This window comes from Limanda limanda, chromosome 5 (assembly GCF_963576545.1).
Source record: "Limanda limanda chromosome 5, fLimLim1.1, whole genome shotgun sequence".
Taxonomy (NCBI): Eukaryota; Metazoa; Chordata; class Actinopteri; order Pleuronectiformes; family Pleuronectidae; genus Limanda; species Limanda limanda.
This window is the reverse complement of record NC_083640.1, coordinates 28,065,290-28,086,466: the sequence shown is the minus strand read 5'-3', so window position 1 is coordinate 28,086,466 and position 21,177 is coordinate 28,065,290. Positions and strand designations below refer to the sequence as shown.

General features: G+C 39.9%; 3 protein-coding genes across 5 annotated transcripts; 2 read left to right on the top strand and 1 right to left on the bottom strand.

Moving 5' to 3' along the window:
* The first annotated feature begins 3,835 nt into the window (after positions 1 to 3,835).
* On the top strand, positions 3,836 to 5,609 carry ankrd34bb (ankyrin repeat domain 34Bb). Its single transcript, XM_061072369.1, has 2 exons — positions 3,836 to 4,038; positions 4,133 to 5,609. Exons 1-2 carry the CDS (start codon positions 3,836 to 3,838, stop codon positions 5,607 to 5,609), a joined length of 1,680 nt encoding a protein of 559 aa, XP_060928352.1.
* Positions 5,610 to 7,513: 1,904 nt separating this feature from the next.
* fam151b (family with sequence similarity 151 member B) lies at positions 7,514 to 14,025 on the bottom strand. Of its 3 annotated transcripts, none has more exons than XM_061071315.1 (6): positions 13,980 to 14,025; positions 13,635 to 13,760; positions 11,897 to 12,056; positions 11,601 to 11,818; positions 9,793 to 9,928; positions 7,514 to 9,259 (listed from the first exon to the last, which is right to left on the bottom strand). In XM_061071315.1, the coding sequence occupies exons 2-6, from the start codon at positions 13,753 to 13,755 to the stop codon at positions 9,100 to 9,102; spliced, it is 795 nt and encodes a 264-aa protein (XP_060927298.1). In that variant the 5' UTR covers positions 13,756 to 13,760; positions 13,980 to 14,025; the 3' UTR covers positions 7,514 to 9,099. The 3 variants fall into 3 exon arrangements, with proteins under 3 accessions (XP_060927298.1, XP_060927297.1, XP_060927296.1); XM_061071314.1 differs by having other exon boundaries at positions 13,635 to 13,860; positions 13,980 to 14,010; XM_061071313.1 differs by having other exon boundaries at positions 13,635 to 14,005.
* Positions 14,026 to 16,443: 2,418 nt separating this feature from the next.
* On the top strand, positions 16,444 to 21,053 carry LOC133002503 (phosphatidylinositol 4-phosphate 5-kinase-like protein 1). Its single transcript, XM_061072333.1, is given in 9 exon segments — positions 16,444 to 16,638; positions 16,715 to 16,765; positions 16,901 to 17,055; positions 17,782 to 17,906; positions 18,148 to 18,182; positions 18,270 to 18,325; positions 18,404 to 18,516; positions 18,613 to 18,794; positions 20,814 to 21,053. Coding segments are annotated over 9 exon segments (1,152 nt in total).
* Positions 21,054 to 21,177: the final 124 nt, after the last annotated feature.

Sequence of the window (21,177 nt, the reverse complement as noted above, 5' to 3'; positions counted from 1 at the left end):
TGAATAAACCCAGTTCCACAGAGGAATAATTTTCCTCATTGAGAACACAATGAATGCTCGACAAGTGCCTGGGATAGAGTAGACAACAGCTTTGTTCCCAGGTGTATTTCAAGAGATGGCATTGTGACATATCACCTGCCACAACAACACATATGTTGTATTACATTCCAGATCTGAGTTTGATGTGAAAAGGTCCCTATAATGTATCAAGTTACACAGTAAGCAGGAAATTGCAAGAAGTGAATCAGTATGAGGAAAAGAACAGGAAATTTAAACCTCATGGGCTTTTATAAAACATTTCAACGTTCACACATAGGAGACAATTATTTTTCTCCTAAAGTTAGAAAATCTAAATCATTCTCAGGCCAATAGGTGACCTATTTTACTCAATCACTAACTTCAGAATAAAGTAATGTGTCCTCAAAGTGAGTGAAAATTCCTGTTGTGTAATTCTCACCAAAACAAATCTGTCTGCAGCCTTGAACTTTCCGGTGACGTCAGCTGCACCATTGTCATCGCGCACATCTTAAGTCTAAATACGTGTAGGTGAAAAAATGAGTCGTACCTGCGCAAATGCTTCACCAAAGACCACTGTCTGTTGCTCATAATAGGATGTGCTGTCATTGGCTGCCTGATTCCTGCTCCTCAGCAGCCATAGGCCAGCCTCTCGCTCTCATCTGATGAATATCTGTCTCCACACTCTTCACTTTCATCTGTCATTCCCCTGCACGGATGTCTGCTCTCCACACTGGTTTCTCCTCAGCCTGCACAGCGACGCTGACCCATCAGCTGTAGGGGTCCTGCAGTTTGAACAGCCCCCATGGTACAGAACCAGACACATCCAGGTAAGTTTCTGCACATACCAACGATAACCTGAAGTTTTGAAATTAGTAGCAATGTTAACAGTTGTGCTTTTGAAAATAATCTTATATTGTGTTGCTGCATTTGTGTGCCATACATTTTCTGAAATGTTCTTTTAATTATTCAATAAGAATTATACTTATAACAGTAGAAATTATGATAAACACCTCATCATGCTCAAGTCGGGAGGATACAACTCATGTAATACTGTTGTGTGATTACCTCTACCTCAAAAAAACATTTTACGGCCTTGAAGCAGGTCTCGTCACTGAGCATGTTTCATCCTGGTTTGTTAGACAACACTGTGGTATATCCAGTAAATAATGCATAGATAATCATCTGCTTGTTCTGATAGCCACATCTAATCATAATTTTGAATATGTTCCTGTGGTAACTGACAGGCAGCACAGGATTATTTTCATTAAAATTGTCCTTGCAGGGTTATTTCTGTCGCTTTCAAAAAATATATATATATTCCTGGTACATAAAACCCCGTTGCTTTACTTGGATAAATAATCCTACTTATGTCTTTACCTGAGAGAATGGAATGAAACATATCTAGCCTTCTCTTGTGGAGTAATGGTAAGGAATGACATTTTCTCTGCTGTCTCTGTCATTAGCTATTCTGTCTGTTTTGGTGCAAGCTGAAGGCCAGGTCCAGTCGCTCAAAGAAGCACAGGTGAGGCTGAATGTCAACCAACAGAACAGGCTGCTAACAAAGGTTAAACCCTCATGGTCTCCACATATACAGCTTAAGTCCGGTCTGATTTACCATTACAGCATTGTACAGATAGTTCCAATAGCACTAGGTTTAGTAATGCATACCCATAAAGTTAGTGGATTTATGAGAGGCAGATTGAAGGAACAATGTTCAACCTCTGTTCAGAAGAGCACAAGATAGCTCTTTGTAGTTGTTATGTAGCACCTATAGTTGTGTTTGAAATGTTTAGTTCCTTTATTTCCAATAATGCTATCAATAGTATCTTTATGTCCCGTCACTGTTGGGTGAATCCCAGTGTCTTCAAGCACCCGATTTGTAAAACATTTTAGTTTCCAATCTCCGTGGTTAATATTATTGGTTATTTTATTGGTTACAGATTTTACACACTAAACTATTAACCTCTAAAATATGATTCAGTGTTACAGATCAAACAAACAACAGTTTATACTGCAGTTAAAATTAGCTCCTCTCTAACCAGTTACACTGGCAAAATGTTGCTAATGTGATGCCCACAAACTCTGCTCTCAAGTTGTTTCAAACATTTAAGTAACAATTTATAAAATTACATAAACTTATATAACTTAAAGTTATATAATGGGATTTAATGTTTAATGTTCGATGTTTTGAAAACTAAAAATGTTTGGCATTTAGATAGGTAGTAGGATAGTTTAAAGGGGAAGTCCAGTATTTTTCAACCTTGGCCCTATATGTTTATAAATGTGGGCACACACAGTAAATGAATGGCACTTTTGGAATCGGTGTGCTACGGGCCTGTCCCAATTCATCCCTTAGCCCTACCACTAAAAATCCATGAAAAGTACAGTTTTACATTCACCCATTTACACACACATTCATACAGTGTATCTATGTGCAGCACTTCTCTATGGGAAGAAGCTATTTAGGGTTCAGTATCTTGCACAACTTCGGCATGCAGACTCTTTTGTAAGTACCATTCTTTCACACATCCACATTTATAAATATAGATAAAAATACCAGTTTCCCTTTAACATTAGCTTAAAGAGTTAGTGTGAAGCACGATATGGCCTGATCATTAACAGTATTACACATGCATGTAACATTGTGGAGGTGATATCATTGGGTTAAATCTAGCTTCAGGATCAGACAGAAGTCCATGATGGGACTTTATCTGTTTGGTTAATAAAGGTTGTCTTTGTTAGGCTAGGCTACAGCACAATCAGGATGTACAGATAATTCAGATGCCACAGTGTATACAAGTACACCAACACTTTGACCACCTTAATGTGTCATCTAATGTATTCACGTACATGTGTACCCAACTGACACACGCACTCTACTCTCAGTCACAGTTTGATAGATTCTGAGAAACCTCAAGGACACACACAATTTGCTGCAGGAATGAATAGTGGCTGTTCAGGAGAGGATGAAAATCACTTTGTGTTCTCATGTCTGACGCTGGAGAAAGGACTGAACAGATGTTGTGCCCTTAAATGCCGCTTTTGCATCGCTTCCCATCTTCTGAACAGCTGATGGAATGTATGGAGTTTTAACTGTTACCATTGTGAAACCTCATTGTACACTGGCAACTATAAAAGGGATTATTGAAGTATTTTATCAAATGCTGACATGTGCGTCATCTTCAGAGTTCAAGGTTGAAAAAGCAACATCACCTGCTAAGATATAAAAGATCTGTTATCATTTCTATGGGCTGTGTAGGTGAGTGCTGTTTATATAAGGGCCTCACCTGCAGCGACAGAGTAACAGAGAAGAGCAAAGAGACCACATCAGTAGCACTTGGTCATACTGCACAATGACAAAGCAAAAAAATAGTTTACTGCATGAGAATGTTCCGATTTTGAAGATTCAAGTCTTACCTGCAAAAAACATTTAGAACTTGTAACTGTATTGTGCTCACAAAACTGATAACACACATACTATGTATTTACAGTGTACATCTAGGAAATACAAAAATAGTCAATATTAACATGTATAGTAAGTATGCCAATATTTATGTGTGCAATCTGATCATAATACATGCAGAGAAGCCTGGGAATGAGTTTGTGATTGTGGATCAGAAATAAAAAAAGATGTGCATCCACGTGTGCATGGATTCTGCAGTTTAACTGAGGCTCTGACTTGAGGACCCACAATGTAGAGTCACCAACAGCTGCCCACCTCATACCTGAGAACCTCTTCTTCCTCTATATCAGGCACTCAGCTGTGGATCTCCCATCAAACACTGAAGGTGAACTGAAGTTAACGAAGATCCTTACAATGGATGAGTCATCAGAGGTTCGAACAGATGGCAATTCTCTGCTAAAGGCAGTGTGTCTGAGTCGGCTGCGTCTGACTCGGCTGCTCTTGGAAGGCGGGGCCTACATAAATGAGAGTAACGAACATGGAGAGACACCGCTCATGGTAGCCTGCAAGACACGTCACACAGATTCCCAGAGTGTACCCAAACACAAGATGGTTTTGTAAGTTCATGATTGGTGAAAGTATGTGTTTTTTGTTGAGGATTACTACCTTTCACTTTCCTGGTGTAATAAATGTGATCTTCACTCCCAATAGGTATCTTTTGGAAAGTGGAGCTGATCCAAACATCCAAGACAAGACAGGGAAAACGGCTCTGATGCACGCATGCCTCGAACAAGCTGGAGCTGAAATCCTTTCACTTCTTCTGAGCAGTGGAGCTGATCCAACCCTGGAGGATCACACAGGATTATCAGCATTGGTTTATGCAGTCAATTCAGGAAACAGGGATGTCCTGAGGGTCCTCCTGGATGCCTGCAAGGTGAAGGGTAAAGAAGTTATCATCATCACCACCAACAAACTGCCATCTGGCCATCAGGTGACTAAACAGTACCTCAATGTTCCCCCACCTCCTGACCTCGAGGAGCGTCTCCATTACACTCCACCTTGTTGCATGTCTGCATATGAGGTCCAGCTGCAAAATTCTCCACAGGGCTCCTCAGTGGGTGCTTCCCCTTTTCTGGGCCACAGGGATTCCAAGTGTTTATGCTCAGGGCCTGGCATAGTCATATCTCAACCAGGTTCTCCAATCCAACATCCTAGTCCTTTATGTGTTCCTACAGTGGATAAGCGACTTAATCTCCACAGACATTCGGAGCCTCGGACCAAAACTCCTTCCCTGCTGCTCCAGCAGAGCCAGACCTGCTCCCTGACGGAGGAGCCAGTCGAAGTTACAGCTGAGGAGGATTGGTCTCTCAGATTCACGAGCTTTGCTATCCATGGAAGACCTCCTGCTGTATCACTTCACCACAGTATCGATGTCAACGACACAACAGGGCTACTGAAAGCACAAGAGAACATGCTAGGACATGAGAATAGGGGAGGAGGTGGAAGAAGAGGCTTTGGTAGAAAGATGTCATATGACAGTGCTGCAAGTTCACTGCATTTTACTTCACACCCAAACCTGCATCAGGACAGTGTCCCCTTTCCTCATGAATCCAGTCCTGAGGATGAAGATTCCTCCCTCTGTCTTAGACAACTGAATGTTTCAAGTCTAAAAAATGTGGTCCGTCGGCGGAACATTGGTATGAACCACTACAGTTCAGACTCTCAGTTACCACAGTTTGGCAGCAGAGAAAATAGCACCAAGAACAGTGGTGGAGCTGGAGTGGGATCGGGAAGGCACAAGTTAGTAAACAGCAGGTCCTCCACTCTCTCAGGATCCAGGGAGTCCTTTGATAGCTCAGCCCAGAGACGAGACACAGCCAGGCTTGAGCGTAGAGGCTCAGGGACCTATCTTCTGGATCACATTGCCCACACTCGCCCTGGATACCTTCCTCCCCTGAATCCCCATGCTCCCATACCTGATATCGGGGTCAGCTCTAGCACTTCCCACCCTTTGAGTGGAAGTAGTAAGACGCTGAATGGTGTAAATACAGGGTCAAAGCCTATTCTACCATGTGCACCTGTTTTTCCAAGGAATCTAAAAGCCAAGAAAATGATGTGGAGACGCCACTCAATGCAGAGTGAGCAGATAAACCAGCTGGTCGACTTTGAGGTAACTTTTGGCCACTAGTATAGGAGATGTAAGTGCTTTTGTCCATATCATACATTTCTGTACCATACATGTGGTACCATTGCTGAGGCCAGTTCATGTGACCTCAGTATGAAACTCAGTGTGAAAAAAGAATCTAAAGAAATGTTTTATTATCAAAGTTTGCATATGCTGAAACCATTTTCCTGGCAGTTGTTGCCATGATGGCTAAGGTTACCTGTGTAATGGGTAAAATAAACTCAGCTAGACATTGTCTCATTGCATTAGTCTATTAAACAGGTCTTGGCGCTGCAGCTGGTTGGACGATAGTATTCAGAGGCAGCAGGAAGGACAAAGTGTCTTGATAATTGTATAATTTAGTACAATTTAGAAATAATAATAACAACATTTAAAGAAATACAAAAATAGACTATTCTAATAAATATTGCCGATGCATCTTCATGCCATTGTACAAAGATTAAGCTAAAATGACATGCATACAGGTGCTGCAACTTTTGACATCATTTGGAGTTAGAATCTGCACAGTAGTAATCGTAGAGTTGAGCTGCAGTATCAAGGTAAAACCTATACAAATGCTTTACCAATGGCAAGTCAGTCTTAGATGTCATCACGACTTTTCATTTATTATAGCATGAAATTATTGATACAAAAAAAATAATACAAACATGAACATTTATTCGTCTACATTACACGCAGTAAGACATTGTCTTGTTTGTCAGTGATGGTGTCTTCTATGTATACTGACATTATGCCAATTGGTTTGTGTTATAAGAACTACCTAAAATCATGGAAACCATTTTTGCAAAAGACTTATTTGATGTGTTCTTTGCTTTTTAACCTTTTAATTCAGCCCGTGTCCTTTTCACTAACATGGAGGAGGCAGCAATTTATTATCCATACTGGAGCCAGCCACCAGGGAGCCATTAAGAAGGTTTAGCTTCATTTTTGGGGAGCTGTCATTCTGTCCATCTTTATATACAGTCGATGCTGAAATAAGTATAATTGGTCCCACACAGTCGTGAAACAGATTTAAAGCAGCTGAAGTGACTTTGAGCAGCTGTGTCAAACCTGAATCTTGCTGACTGCTCCTCGCCTATTTAATTTATGCTGATCCTCTGTTCAGCGCACAGGAGAAAGAACACAAGTATTGTTGCTTGCAGCTAAGGTAATTATATTCTCATTTTACAGTGGCATTATCCATGTATTATTGTTTTTGAATCAACAACATTCACCTGTACTTTAAAGTTACAACTTTTTATACTGAAACAGTTGATGTCAGTGGTGTCATAAATGATGTCACAGCATATCAAGGAGCTGTGCGTATGTACATAAGCTACAGGACTTTAAGATTCTTCACCTCTCACCCATAAGGCTTCTTCTTGATTCCCAGTACTGAGCTGTCTTTATGAATGTGACTGTTGTCTCCTCTAGTGGTGTGGGTTTAGTGAAGGTGCTCCGGTTTTCTCCAACAATAAAATAATACATTTATTATATAATTTATATGGCTTTATTTTTTTATTATAAAATATATTCCTTATCAATTCCCTCCCTATAGTTTTACTAGTATTTGCATTTACTGTCCATATGCAGTATGATTTCCATTATCTTTAACATACAGTCGAGCTATTTCATTGGGTGTCAGATGTGATGTATTTCATTTGTCAATCATTTGTCTGTGTGATTTTTTGTACATGAGAAAGACTGTGTGGTCAATATGCTGTTTTTCTATTGACAATGAGTTGCTTTGTATCAGGATGAGTCACTTTAAGTTATGATGTTATATTTTGGTGACCATTGTGCATAAAGTGATAACAAGGTTGCTTCGGACTTTTTTCCTCAACGTTTTATTTGCAGAGAATAAAAGCAGTTATCAGCAGAGCTCTCAGTGCAGAACTGTGATGCCAGTGATAATGAGACCAAACAACTTGAGTAAATATTTTATTAAAAGAGGATTGCCCCAGGATCCATCTCACATCCATACACTGTAAACACAATGCCATTAACATCTGCTAATGTCTTCAACCTCACAGTTGGATAGAAGATCATCTGACAAATCTCTGTTCACCACAGATCATCTAAACTAATATTTACCTCCAGCTCACTGACACCAGTTAGTAGACAAATACCATTTCCATTGACATTGTTCACTACAATGTCTTAGTGAGTGGATTATCTGAACTACTCAAATTCTGAGTGCATTCCTAAAGTCTGAATTAACCAGATGTGATACAGATGTGATACAATACAAATACAGTATTTGGTTATTAACTTACTTCATTGTTTAGGGCTCAATGTAATATGTTAAGTATAACAAATCTACATTTGAAAACATTCCTATTCATATTGTGTCTTGTACTTTGTCACTTGATCTCTTAACCATAGTTTAAATGGAAAAATGGTCTGTGTATTTAAAAAGGGCCTTTATAGCCTTCATGACCACTCAAAGCATTTTACAGTACAGGTTTTTGCCATTCCCCAATTCACACACACATTCATACACTGTCTCTATGTGCAGTACTGTGTCTATGAGAAGGGGCAATTTTTGGTTTCAGTATCTTAACCAAGGATACTTTGGCATGTGGAGTGATCAAGACTGGGATCAAAATACCAAATCTCCCTCCTGAGCCACAGCTGCTCAATCACCACTGTACACTACTGTATACACTGTAATTACTATTACTTCTATTTTACAGCTTCAGCTTCTAGTTACTTTGCATATAAAGATTTAACATCTGAAGATCAACTTGATATCAATGTAAAATAGGTGCATTTTCATACAGCACATTATACCAATGTCCTGCTTGATAACAAGTATCAAGGCATTAAATCAGCTACAGCTAAAACAGCTACAACAGTGAAACACTACTGCTACAGGCAGCTCTGGTTCAGGAAGTAGAGCGGGTTGTCCACTAACCAGAAGATTGCTGTCTCCCCCATTCCACATGCCAAAGTGTCTTTAGGCAAGATCCCAAATTTCCCCTGACAACTCCAGTGGTTAGACTTGTCACCTGTGACTACAGTGATGTACAGGGGTACGCCATGACCCTGCCACTAAAATCAACGATGCTGTGTGTGGTCAGAGGGGAAACAGACTTTGTTACAGAGACTTCATCAACATACTTCACTTCAGTTCCTCTTATTAAGATCCTCCGAGTGATTCTGATATTGCCACTAGAAATGTAACTCAAAGGTAAATTTGGGAGGATTTGTCAGTGGCTGTTTGTAAACACAATATTCAAAGATGGCCCCTCTTCCCCAGCTAAATGACAGAGCAAAGGGCAGCACCACCACCACCACGCACTTCTAGTGGGTAAGAAACCCAAGTTTGAGTTCAAATTTGAACGTAGGACCTAATCTTATGCATTAGGGAAAGGTCTTAAGACTTAAGTCATCTCCTTGAGTGGTCCTGACTCCCTTGGTTAGACAGAGCCAAGTTTCGCAGTCCTCTCTCTCCACCTGGGGGCATCAGTCGTCTGTCAGAGTTCAGAAAACAACTTGGTTTGCAGTGTAGTTATTCTAAGAGACTGTCTCCTCCTGTCAGACTGAGTTCTGTCCTTTGACAGTCAGGCAGGTCATAGTAGATCCTACTGATGTCAACGTTTTTTCTGTAGGGCAGTAAGTCCTGCGTTGAAAATATGTCACTCTGGCTGGTCCACACAGTTAGACTGTACCTGTGAATGACATGGGACATCATAAACATTTCAGTGACATATGTCAGTGCCACAAATAATTACTCATTCAAGAGGTTATCTGTGGCTACCTGTTACCATAATTGAAAAATTACTTTTCTCTACTCTTAACCTGAACTGTTATCAACTGTGACAGCGGGCTCATAGTGTGTGAGTGTGAGTGTGTGTGCGTGGTAAATATACTGGATCTGTTCCTTTATTAACCCACAAGCAAGCAGTGGGTTCAAATCTTTACCTTTAATAATTGCAAATCTTAGATGCATTAAAATTGCCATTTACCTGTTGCTGAATCAAAAACTGTTTATTTTTATTATCAAAATTGCCCCCTTTCCTGAAAAAATATTAAAATGTACTGATGGCCAAATATATTCTGTTTTCTATGTCAACAGAGGTTGAGACGAAAGTTAGAACCCACATTTACAACATGGCATTATGAAAGGATGGTTTGTGTGACAGTGCAGCAGTGATGAAGTAATGTGGATGCGACTGACTGGCCTCATCATGTATATAATTACCTGTCTGACTGCTGCAGCAGCCATGTGAGCTGAGAGAACGACTGGGCCAGGAGAGCTGCACGTACTGGGAAGGTGACTGGATGTTTCAGGGATCTACATATCTCCTCAATCACATGAACCATATCCCAGCTGTATCCTGGAAGAAATGAAAAAAAAACATCAACGGCTGCCTACACACGGTATCTAAAGTTTTACAAACCATCTTCTGCATTTCTTCAAATAATGACCAGAGCCTTTGTTTATCTTACCTTCTTAAGGTTACAGGTCTTATTTGGTTGTTTTCATCTGCACCTGTTTAAGTTAGCAGTGTGCTCACACTACAAATTCAACATTCAACTGTTTCAAAGTAAAAGCCCTCTAGTATTTCAGTAGACAAACCCTATATATTTTTCATCAGTTATTTAAGAAAGTGGAAATCTAACATATTCTAGACTCATTACAGGTCAACTTAAATGTTTTAAATAACTTATTTTGATTCCGATAATCACGACCTACAGCTAAAAAAACAACAACACTTATCTAAGAATATTTGAATTTGAGTATGGGTTTAATTATAGTCTTGGTTAGGATGATAAGTTTACAACATCATGCTCAAAATCCTTCAGACTGATGTTGGCTTGCTGTGTCAGAGTGGTGACTTTTAATGTCTAGAACAGGGGTGCCCACACTTTATAGGCTTGTGGGCTACTCTTGAAATGACCAGCTCAACAAGATCTACTCAACAAGATCTACCGACCAGATATTGTTGGTAGCCACTCCCCCACCTGGACTCACTGGCTGTCGTCGCGCCGCAGATCAGCTGTGTGTCGGTTGTCTGTTTTTCCCACGCGCTGTGTGTCCGCTACTGGCAGTGGATATGCAGGCTCTTGTCCTCCAAGAACAAGTTGGTTTATGTACTAAACTACATGTCAGGACTCTATATGAAGATGCGCATCTTTCGGTCTGTCGATAACAATCAAAGCTCCGATGGAACAAATGAGTGGATTGACAAAGTGAAACGCTGGAGTGCTTTTACTTTGAAACGGGGTCAGAAAGTGTTGTAAATAAATTTATGTCATAAACAGATAAACATTAAAGTTCACAGCAGAATAAACAAAGAAAATAATCTAACCTGAATGATAAGGTTTATCTGATGAATTTATGTCACAAACAAATGGTTGGAACACTTTTTTTATCCCTTTTCAAAATAAAAGAACTCCAGCGTTTCTGTTGATGGAATCAATTCCCTTGTTTACTACGTTTTTTTTTATTGTGAAATATTTGCAGGAGCTGAAGATGCACGGCTTCATACTGTGTAGTACTGGTATTTGTTTGAGTACAAGGGACTTATTTCATACAAAGCAATAATCATATTTGTGGCCATTTTCAAATCAAAGCCTATATGTATAAACATTTTTCTGCGATAGCAACTCCTCTGCAGAACATGATGTGGAACTGAGAAGCTAAATTAATGGATATTATTTTAGAATTAGAATAGAACTGCCTCTCTTTGTGTATATTTATTTCTTGTACATTCAGCCTTTAACAGAAATTGCAAAAAATTATAAATATGACCCTCCTACGAGGGTTTTTTGGAAGATATCAGGGTGATAGATCTCGGCTTATGTTTGGAATTAAAAAGTGATCTTGGGCTCGAAAAAGTTGGTGACTACTGCTCTAGACCTTAGTACGTACAGTGCCTTGAGATAATGTATGTTATAATTTCAAGCAATACAAATTGAATTTAATTGAATTTTCTCAACTTCTGAAACTCAATACAACTTGATACAGATCTACATGCAAACACAGCCAATGGTAAGTGTCATCACCTGGGTTGTCTGTCCCAGCAGTCCATCCTGTCGTCCAGCCGAGGGAGAGCACAGCGTGAGTGGGGAGAGTTGTCACGGCAGAAAGAAATGCGTGAGGGTCCAGAGGTGTGGCCCGTCCACCAGGACCAGAGACAATATCTGCATTGATCCACACAGGACAGCTCAGAGCAGGCAGCACTTTCTCCAGCAGAGCCATAGAGTGAGACACTGCCTCCAGGCTGCAGGGAGAGTTAACCGCAGGGTTAGCATCACACACAAAGCACGCATTAGTTAGAGAGAATAGAAGAGAGTCTCACCTCTTAAAGTCGAGTTTTATTCCCATGTGGTGCTCTTTCACTGCTTCCAGCCACTCCTTCAGTGTGATGTCGCTGTCTGTGTCAGGGGGGTGTGCCATGATTGGCTCTTTGGGGTCATGACCCCTCATGATTATGTCTGCCTCAATCATATGAGTGGGACCTACGGGTCACAGTGGGTCAAACTGGTCATTGAAAAACCCATTAGGTGATATTATACCAATACTTTTGAAAAACAATATGCACAATTTGCACATTTGATTTATTAATTTAGGGTTGTGTATATTTAAACCTACATTAAGGGAAGTTTTTATTGTAAAAAATAAGTTGAACAAACAAAAACCTTCTTCCTTTAATGTTTATGTTGCACATTTGATTTGGTGTTGGCTATATTATCATCATTTTTATTATTAATACACTAATGAAAAATACATTGTGAACTTACTTCAGTTTGTGTATCAGTACTTCTTGAACATCTTTAGGAAATTGTAACAATATTGCATTTACACTGATATCTGTGGTACTCTAGTCTATATAATAAGTCTTTATAATAAGCTTTGCAATATTAGTTACTGTAAGACGAACAGGTCACACTGCACAGTCACAAATCCACAAGCTTTTAAGTAGTTTCTCACTAAAGCTGAGAAAAAACTCACACATTGTCGCTCTGTGTCAGTGATGGCTGGTTCAACTCAAAGAAATGATTCAGTAAATTTCAAACAACAGACTGAACACAAGATTATGTCACTCTGCCTAAATAATGCATCTGTGCAACAGACTTTTGTTTTTGTTCCATATACACACTGCAGTCAGCTGTAGTGTTATATGGGTGGCTGTGGCTGAGGGGAAGAGCGGTCGACCTTCAACCTGAAGGTCGGCAGTTCGAGCCCCAGTATTCCCCATCTGCGTGCCGAAGTGTTCTTGGGCAAGATGCTGAACCCCGAATTGCCCCTCATAAAACAAAAAAGTGCTGCTAATAGATGCACTGTATGTGTGAATGCAAAACTGTACTGTAAAGAGCTTTGAGTGGTCATCAAGACTAGGAAAGCGCTATATAAATACAAAACCTTTTGCCATACTGAAAGCAAAGTTTGAGTGTTTATAATAATCAGCGTTGCCACAGAAACAGTATTTTAAAAGTCTAAATGATCTGGGAACACATATATGAGTGACACAATTAACTACCAGACAGTGAAACAGATTTTTCTACAAACTGACATGAGGTCAGTTGGCTTTTATGTCAACACCAATGAAACCACCAGGAGGTGAGCAGAGTGCAGTCATAGAGAGAATGTATCATTTTAACTTCTGCGGCCACATTTCAGCATTTAAAAGACAGCTGGTGATTAGGAAACAGATACAACTGAAAATAAAGTTGGTTCCTTGGACCAACACAAAGTCTGATTTAAAGACATAACAGTGCCTTCAATTTTATTTGTAGCATCAAATGAGCTGATATCTTGGGAAGCCCTATTTCTGACAACAAAATAAAAAAAAACAAGGCCTTGATATTACAAACACAAAGTTATAGTTGTAATATAAAACTTTGAAGCTCTATTTTATACTTTTTATCTCATAATAGCATGTGTATTTTATATTATCGAGGATGAATTCCCATTTTCTTTCTCTTTACTGGTGGAAATGGTCTTCAACAGATATCAATGTGTGGTGAGCTGGGTGGAGGTGCTATCATGATCAAGTCCATCAGTGATGTGATCAGTCATGTTGTAGAGACACACACCTGTCAGCGCCTCGTGCAGTCTGCTCCTGCTGTTCACTGCGTGACACCATCTCACCTCAGCACCGTCCCTCCGCCTTATCTGCCTCCGACTCAACAAGTATTCCAGAGTCCCGTCACACATCCTGCCTGTGAACTCAGAGTTAATGGTCGTGTCCATGTTCACCACCACACAGGAGCCATGCCACGCAGCTCAGCTGACTTAACCGATAAGCGTCACGGAGCGCAGCTGAAAATAGTTCACACACTTCACATGTTTCTGTCCTTTCACTTCTACACAACATACAATATCAAACATGCGCTTCAAAGTAAACCAGTGAGACAGAAGTGGAAATATTAGTGTCTCACCCCCACCGAGAGACACGAGCTCACACTGTCACATCCGCAATGAAATACAAACTCCACTTCCGGTTAGGCGCTCTCAAAATAAAAGAACAAGTAATACATGTGAGTGGGTGTAATAGACAATGGTGACATTATTGCAATTAAAATCTTTAACCCTCCGTCTTTCACTCCCCTGTCCTCTTCTCCCTGTCATTTGTATCATGAGCATTTTAACCAATTTTAGCATTTATTCAATATTTTACAGAGGGCCTCCTGTGCATACAATATATTCTGTGCTTTTATTATTCAAGACATGTTTAATATGCATTTAAATAACAAGAAGCCCTTTATTCAAGCACTTACTACAGGGTTTCAGTGTATATGTATGAGTAATTTCACAGTTTTCCTAAGCATTAATGTCCAAACCAGCAGAAGAGTCAGTGAGACACAGATGTTTCACTATCAGACAGAAAGTGTTAACCCACACTCCTGACATGATGGTGCAGGACTAAACATGCACATGCTGAACATGTGAGTTTCATCATGAAGAAAAGTTAATTCTCTGTGGTAAATTGTTTCAGTATCTGTAGACTGTGAATCTTGTTCATCAAAATAAAGAAAATTGCTCAATATTTCTGAACATATTTCTGTGTTACACTGTGTTAAAGAAATTTTTTTTTTTTTTTAGATATTTAGTTCTACTTGAGTTGACTTGATGGGTCCCAGATTTGCATGGGCTCCGTACATTAATTATAATGCAGATAAATCACAATTCCTTCACACACCATGCAGCTTGGTGAAGAGACTTCCCTGTTCCAACATGAAAGTGCAGCCCCCTGAACAATTAAAGCCAGGTCCATGAAGAAATGCTTGTTCCCCTTTGGGTGTTGAAGAAATGGTTCTACCTTTATCGAGGCCTGATTTTAATCCCAGCCTGCTTCTTTGGGATGAACTAGAACACAAGCTAGACTCAACCAGCCAACACAGGTGGTATCACAGTGGTCATAGAGGACCTAAGAGCAGACACAGAAGCAGGTTCAAGCTAAAAGAAAAGGGATTTTTAATGCAAATTTCAGTACACAGGAATCAATCCGATGAAAGCTGGAGTACCAGAAATCCACAGGCTTAAAGGCAAAAGTCGAAAGGTGAAAAAGATCATACACATAGGAACTGGACTGACTAAATGCTGGAACGCTGTGCACAAGATAACAAGACAAACTGACAAAAACAGGAGGGAAACACAGATCCTAAATACTAAAGAGAGGTATGACACATTTGGACATAATAGGATATATCGGCACAGGAAACACAGGAGAACCAGAAGTGAATGACCTGAAATGAAACCAGATGTAAGTTTCTAAATAAAACAGGAAATGAGACAACAAATATGAGGACTGACAAAGGGTATCTTTACTAAATGCAAGGATTTTACTGAGACTCTTTTGGCTGGATGGTAGCAAAAGATTTGATCATGCCAAGGTCATACGGAGGTGACAGGACAGGATCTCACCTCATCCCCTGAGAGATGCTATAGAGGCAGAACAATGTTGGCTAAGGATATACTTCTGTCATCGTAACTATAATCATGTATTTTAACACACTGTTATGATGTTCTAGGCAAGGTCCGTCGTCAATGTGCTGCTCATTGTGGGAACTGATGGATTTCTGTAAAAGTCTTAACCTTCGATGTAAAGTGCCTTGAGTTAATATATATCACGATTTGGCGCTGTACACATTCGTCTCATCACTGGTATAGGGTGACTGCTCTCTTCAGGGTTACCTCCTTGAACTGGGAACAAAAATAACACGCCACACACCTTTGCTTTTGCATGTGGCACACCCTGCTGAGCTTGTCTAACCTGCCAGGAATGCAGAGCTAGCAGGAGGGAGTAGTATATCCACAAAGGCAAGACAGACTGTGTGGGCAGACAAATTGTGTGAGCCATTTGCTGTGTTTTATAGTCCCAGCAAGACGGTCCAGGTAAGAGCTCCCTGAATATATACAGTACTATATATATATATATATATATATATATATATATATATATATTAACATTACTTGTGTGTTTAGCTTTTCAGGACAAATCTTATGTTTTGACCTTCTCTCTTTGATAGAACAGTGTACTCAGCCCTGCCTGTAGTATGGCAGTTTAAACTGCCCTGAGTATGTGTGTATCTACATTTAACGACTTAAGGGTTATTCGTAAACCTTTATTATGCTCTTTGGTTTATGCTTATTGGTTTTTATGTGAAACAAACATAAAATTCTGTTTAATGATTCCAATTTATGGCTACAATTGTGTATGCAAAATTACATAGTTCGTTTTTAAATTATAGTTGTCTCTTATTATCCATATATTGAATTTATGAAATGTTTATGTCCATAAAGCCTGATGAATAGATTATTAATACTTCTACTACTTCTACTATTTCATGTTTAACTGAGTTAATGTGTTTTTGTTGAACTGATGTCTGTCTGGTAGCACAGATGCCACGGAAAAAAGCTGTAGGCACATCCGGCGCCACCAGGCGAAGGGTCTGGTGGCGTTTGAGACAGGAATGGAGGATGTTGGGGGTGTTTGAGATCAACCCAGAGCACGAGTTCTATCATCTGACATGCGTAATTAAAGAAGGCATGCAGGCTGTAATCCAGCCCTCTATGGACACACCACCTGAGGTAAACGCTCATCTCATTTAATGCCACTGGTTGGATGTAAACATGATCATGATCTTAGGAACTCTTGGCCTTTTTCACACAGGATAAACTTACAGAGGAGCATTTCAAGGCAGTGGAAACTCAAAACCACGAGGCAAGTGATCATATCTACTTAAAAACAAATGTTCCTGTTATTGTAACAGCAACTTTAAATGCCCTTGGCCATTCATTATTTTATTTTGTTGTTCTATAAGTTCCTCTAAAATGTTTTTTAATCCTTAACTTCCAGGGCTTTGAGATACAGACGTTTGCAGCACCAGTGTTTGCTAAACTGAGGCATTCACTGGACATCACAGAGGAGGAATACCTGAACTCCCTCTGCTTGGGTGGCTACTACCTCCAGTTTGTCAGCAACTCTAAAAGCAAGGCAGATTTCTTTGTCACGTGAGCATGATCATCTGAGACACACGTTGACTAACCCTTTACCTAATTTCATGATGACTCTGATTTCAAACTAATCTGACACCAAAGTGCTCATTTTCAAGCACAAGAACACACATAAATATTCACATGTACATGCTTCAGCCCAGGACCTATGTCCACTTTAAAGGATTGTGCACCTCAAACCTGCAGGGCCGGTGGAGGAAGTAGTGTGGCTCTTATAAGGTGTTAGGGGTTTGGAGGTTGAGTGAAACGTATGACAATAATGACAATAAGTGATTGGGTCATATGCTGTGTGTAGTACCCCCACACAGAGAAGATCCACATTGGTTTGTGTGTTTTTAAGGAAGATTTTTATAATTTTCTATTTCAATTTTTGTTTTTGAATAATTTGTTGGGTTCTACCATTCTGGTAGTTATTATTTTGTTTGAAGATTTAAGGACTGCTTCAGAATGTTAAAGTAAGGATTTAAAATATGTTATCAGCATTTGTACTGTTAGGTTTGCAGAACTGGTGCCTCTGTTGCCATAGTTCATTTCAGCTGCTGTGGCACAAAATGCAGCGCATCTAACTCTGCCAATACAGTTAAATAATAATCTTAAACCATGAGCTTTCTCTAACCTTAACTATACAGTTCCACGCACGTGTAGAGAGGGAGAATTTTAAAATTGTTGACTCCAGATATGAAAAAAACACGCTGGTAATAAGATTGACGTGGTTGGTTTCAGGAATGACAAGTGGTTCTTCCTAAAGACCCAGAGCAAAAGGGAGGTCAGGTTTCTCCTGTCCAATCTGCAGGCATACATGGACCACCTGGAGAAATACCCTCACTCACTGATGGTGAGATTTCTAGGTAAGAGGTCTGGGTTAACAGGGTGAGTCACCTCCACTGCCGACACAGATGTGTCCTGTTCCACCTGTTGAGGACTACAGGTCCGCTAAGACCACTAACCTGTACTTTTCCAATCAAAAGAAGTGTTGCTTATTATAACTGAATTCACTCCATCCCAATTTTTTATATCGACAGTTTCACTTTTTAAAGCATATAGCAAAATCATGATTTAATAGTATGTATCCTTCTTTTCTCTTTCCAGGCGTCTTCAGGATTGTTATTCCAAATCAAATAAAGGTATGTCCTCCACAAAACAAGTAAATATATCCAATATATCCTCACAGTACCAGTACTACAATGCAGTGATGTCTGTCCGCTCTCCAGAAGTACTTCATCGTGATGCAGAGTGTGTTTTACCCTGATGAGAGGATCAATATCAGGTACAGCATATATGTTCACCCTGAATTCTGCTTTGTGGATCTCTGCCCTGTCTATAAATTGACGTTTCTGTTGCACAGATACGACATTAAAGGCTGTGAAGTGGGTAGACGGACTAACCCTGACACCGGGGGAAAACAAATGCTAAAAGTGCTGAAGGACAATAACTTTGAAGGGCAGTCCATTGCATTAGGTGAGTGTCCTCACCCCTGCACTTACTCTACTTGTTTCCGTAGTCATACAAATTGTAAGGGCACACCGAATTGAAATGTTTGTGTGGTTGCTGCAGGTCAAGACAAACCCTGGTTTGCTGATCAAGTGAAAGTGGACGCTGCCTTTCTTCAGGAGCTCAATGTGCTGGACTACAGTCTCCTGCTGGCCCACCAACCTCTGCACGAAGACGAGCGCGAAGGAAAACACTCTTTGGCAAATCTGGTTGTTCGTGCCACAAAGTAGGTTTCAAATGCGCAGGTACTGATTGTTGTGTGTCAAAGGGAGACAGTGGGGACTCATCTGTGCACAGATTGCTTTAAAGCTCTGTTCTAGGTTTTATTCTACTTTTTTCACTATGTACTTCCACTACGCCAAATTTGACTTAATGATCATTGGGAATTCATGGCCAATAGGGTGAATTATTTAATTTTATTTAAACAGCCTGAAAGGGTCACACATGCTGCCTGCTCCTGCCTCCTCTCTGGATGAAACTAAGTTGCAAATTATGGCTGAATATTCACAAGAGACTTAATGAAGTCAAACACTTGTTCTGAGAAATATGAATATCGGTCTTCTCCTCAGGACATTCAGCAGATGAAAAATGTACTTAATTAGTAATTTAACCACATTAAAAATGTTCCCTTGTATCAGGACAAAGGAACAGATTTTAGATTTATTTATACATTCAGTTTTTTTGACAATCTCTATGTATAATTTCTATGGAAATGATTTATGGAACTTAATGAAAAAAATCAGTGTATGAAATTTGACGATTAAGGGGATTTTCGGGCCTTGGTGGAGGTTTGCGCGCTACTGCCAGTCATTCTAGTCTGTAATTTAACAACAAGTGGACCCATTAGAGTTGGTCACCATCAGATATGAACTTCAGCATTTCTCTGGCTTTTTGGATGATATCCCCAATGCCATGATCTACTCATGTCATGAGAAGCTATGTTGGAGACTCCACGGCTACAATGGCAAAGGGAGAAGGTGTAATTTTTTTTATAAAAAGTCACTCTGACTTTGACTTGACTCAGAAGATTAAATCTCAGTTTCTCTCTAAACAATTGGAATTACTTGCCATAGATGTAGAAATGGTTTATGACTAAAGATTTGTCTTGTAAGACAGGCCTGATAATTATCTTCCAAACTGTGAAACATTAAAGATGATAATCGGGCCTTAAGTAAACCTTTAGGGCACTTGAATATTTATTGGAATTCTCCTTCAGCAGAGAAATTTAAGGACATCTATGAGATTTCAAATCTTACACTGACAAAATGAAACTAAATGGCCACAGTACAAGGCTAAGTGAAAAGCTAGCTGTGATAGAGAGGATGAAGGATCATACAGTAGCACTGCACTATGTTGTGCACATGAAAAGTGTCAACAATACTGTAGTTGCGTAATAAATGACGAAAATGTGACCACAATATGGTTTAGTCCTGACATCCCAGTGCCATTCATTGATCAACACTACCCATCATAGCACTCTTGAATTGGGCATCCTGCTCCTTTAGTTGTGAGAAACACTGCTACTTTGAAATGGTCAAAAACTTATTCAAAAGCCACAAACAAACCTAATCAGAAACCATAAAGGGATAGTTCACTGTAAAATGAAAACTCAGTCATTATTTACTCACCACTATGCTGATGGAGGGGTGGGTGAAGTGTTTGAGTCCACAAAAATCTTTTTTTAGTTTCAGGGGTAAATAGTGTTGCAGCCAAATCCAATACAGTTGAAGTAAATGGTGACTGATTCTTAAAAACAGAAAAAAAGGAGGAAAAAAACAGAAAATACCTTCATACTGCTTCAGTGATGTCATTCAAGTCTCTGTAAGCCCCAACATTTAAATTCGACTCGAAATGACATCAAAATGCTTCACCCACCCCACCATCGGCATAGTCGTGAGTAGATAATGACTATCCCTCTAAGCAATATTTTTCTGTCTTGTGTATTTATCATGTCATGTCATGAATGAATGAAAAACATGAGTCAAGTTTGTTTGACTGACTTTGTTGGTGTTTCACAATAAACTCTTCTCATGTTCTGCAAATTTTCTCTCTTTTATAGGTCTGTGGACTTAGATGTTAGTCCTACAGAGGAAGACCCCCCCACAATCCCACTACTATCAGAGACCCGGGGTGAGAGGGTACCTGATACCACAGACTGTGGGTCAGGCCAGCCACAGGCCGCAGCTGAGAGTGCTACTGAGGGTATCCCCCTCCAGGAGATAAACTGGGCCGCTAAAGACACCAGGAACGACTCAGTGCTCCAGGATTTTCACGAGCATCATCACAGGCTTCTGCCCAATTGCAAAAATGCCATTCATGTGATTGATGGGCCGGACCGACGCTACTTTGTGGGCATCATTGACATTTTTACTGTCTACAACTGGAAGAAAAAACTGGAGAACCTGTGGAAAAGCCTCCGTTACCCAGGAAGAGCCTATTCCACAGTGAGACCAACAAAGTACTCACGCAGATTCTGTCAGTGGATGCAGGAACACACTCAATGACAAAATGAAGAAAAACCATTCATCACGGACAAAAACACACACTGCTATATAATCTCAAAAGTCCACTGGATGAATCTGTGACTCACACTGACTCTGAAGTTTGTAATTCACTATACTCCAAAAG

Bases quoted from the DNA above. Each gene is read 5' to 3' on its own strand.
- ankrd34bb (XM_061072369.1), top strand. From the start codon at position 3,836: ATGGATGAGTCATCAGAGGTTCGAACAGATGGCAATTCTCTGCTAAAG. The intron at 4,039-4,132 runs GTAAGTTCATGA...CACTCCCAATAG, and splicing joins CCCAAACACAAGATGGTTTT to GTATCTTTTGGAAAGTGGAG.
- fam151b (XM_061071314.1), bottom strand. From the start codon at position 13,791: ATGGACACGACCATTAACTCTGAGTTCACAGGCAGGATGTGTGACGGG. The intron at 9,929-11,600 runs GTGATGACACTT...CATTTCTTCCAG, and splicing joins TGCTGGGACAGACAACCCAG to GATACAGCTGGGATATGGTT. The intron at 9,260-9,792 runs GTAATTATATAC...TGTCATTCACAG, and splicing joins CTGCTGCAGCAGTCAGACAG to GTACAGTCTAACTGTGTGGA.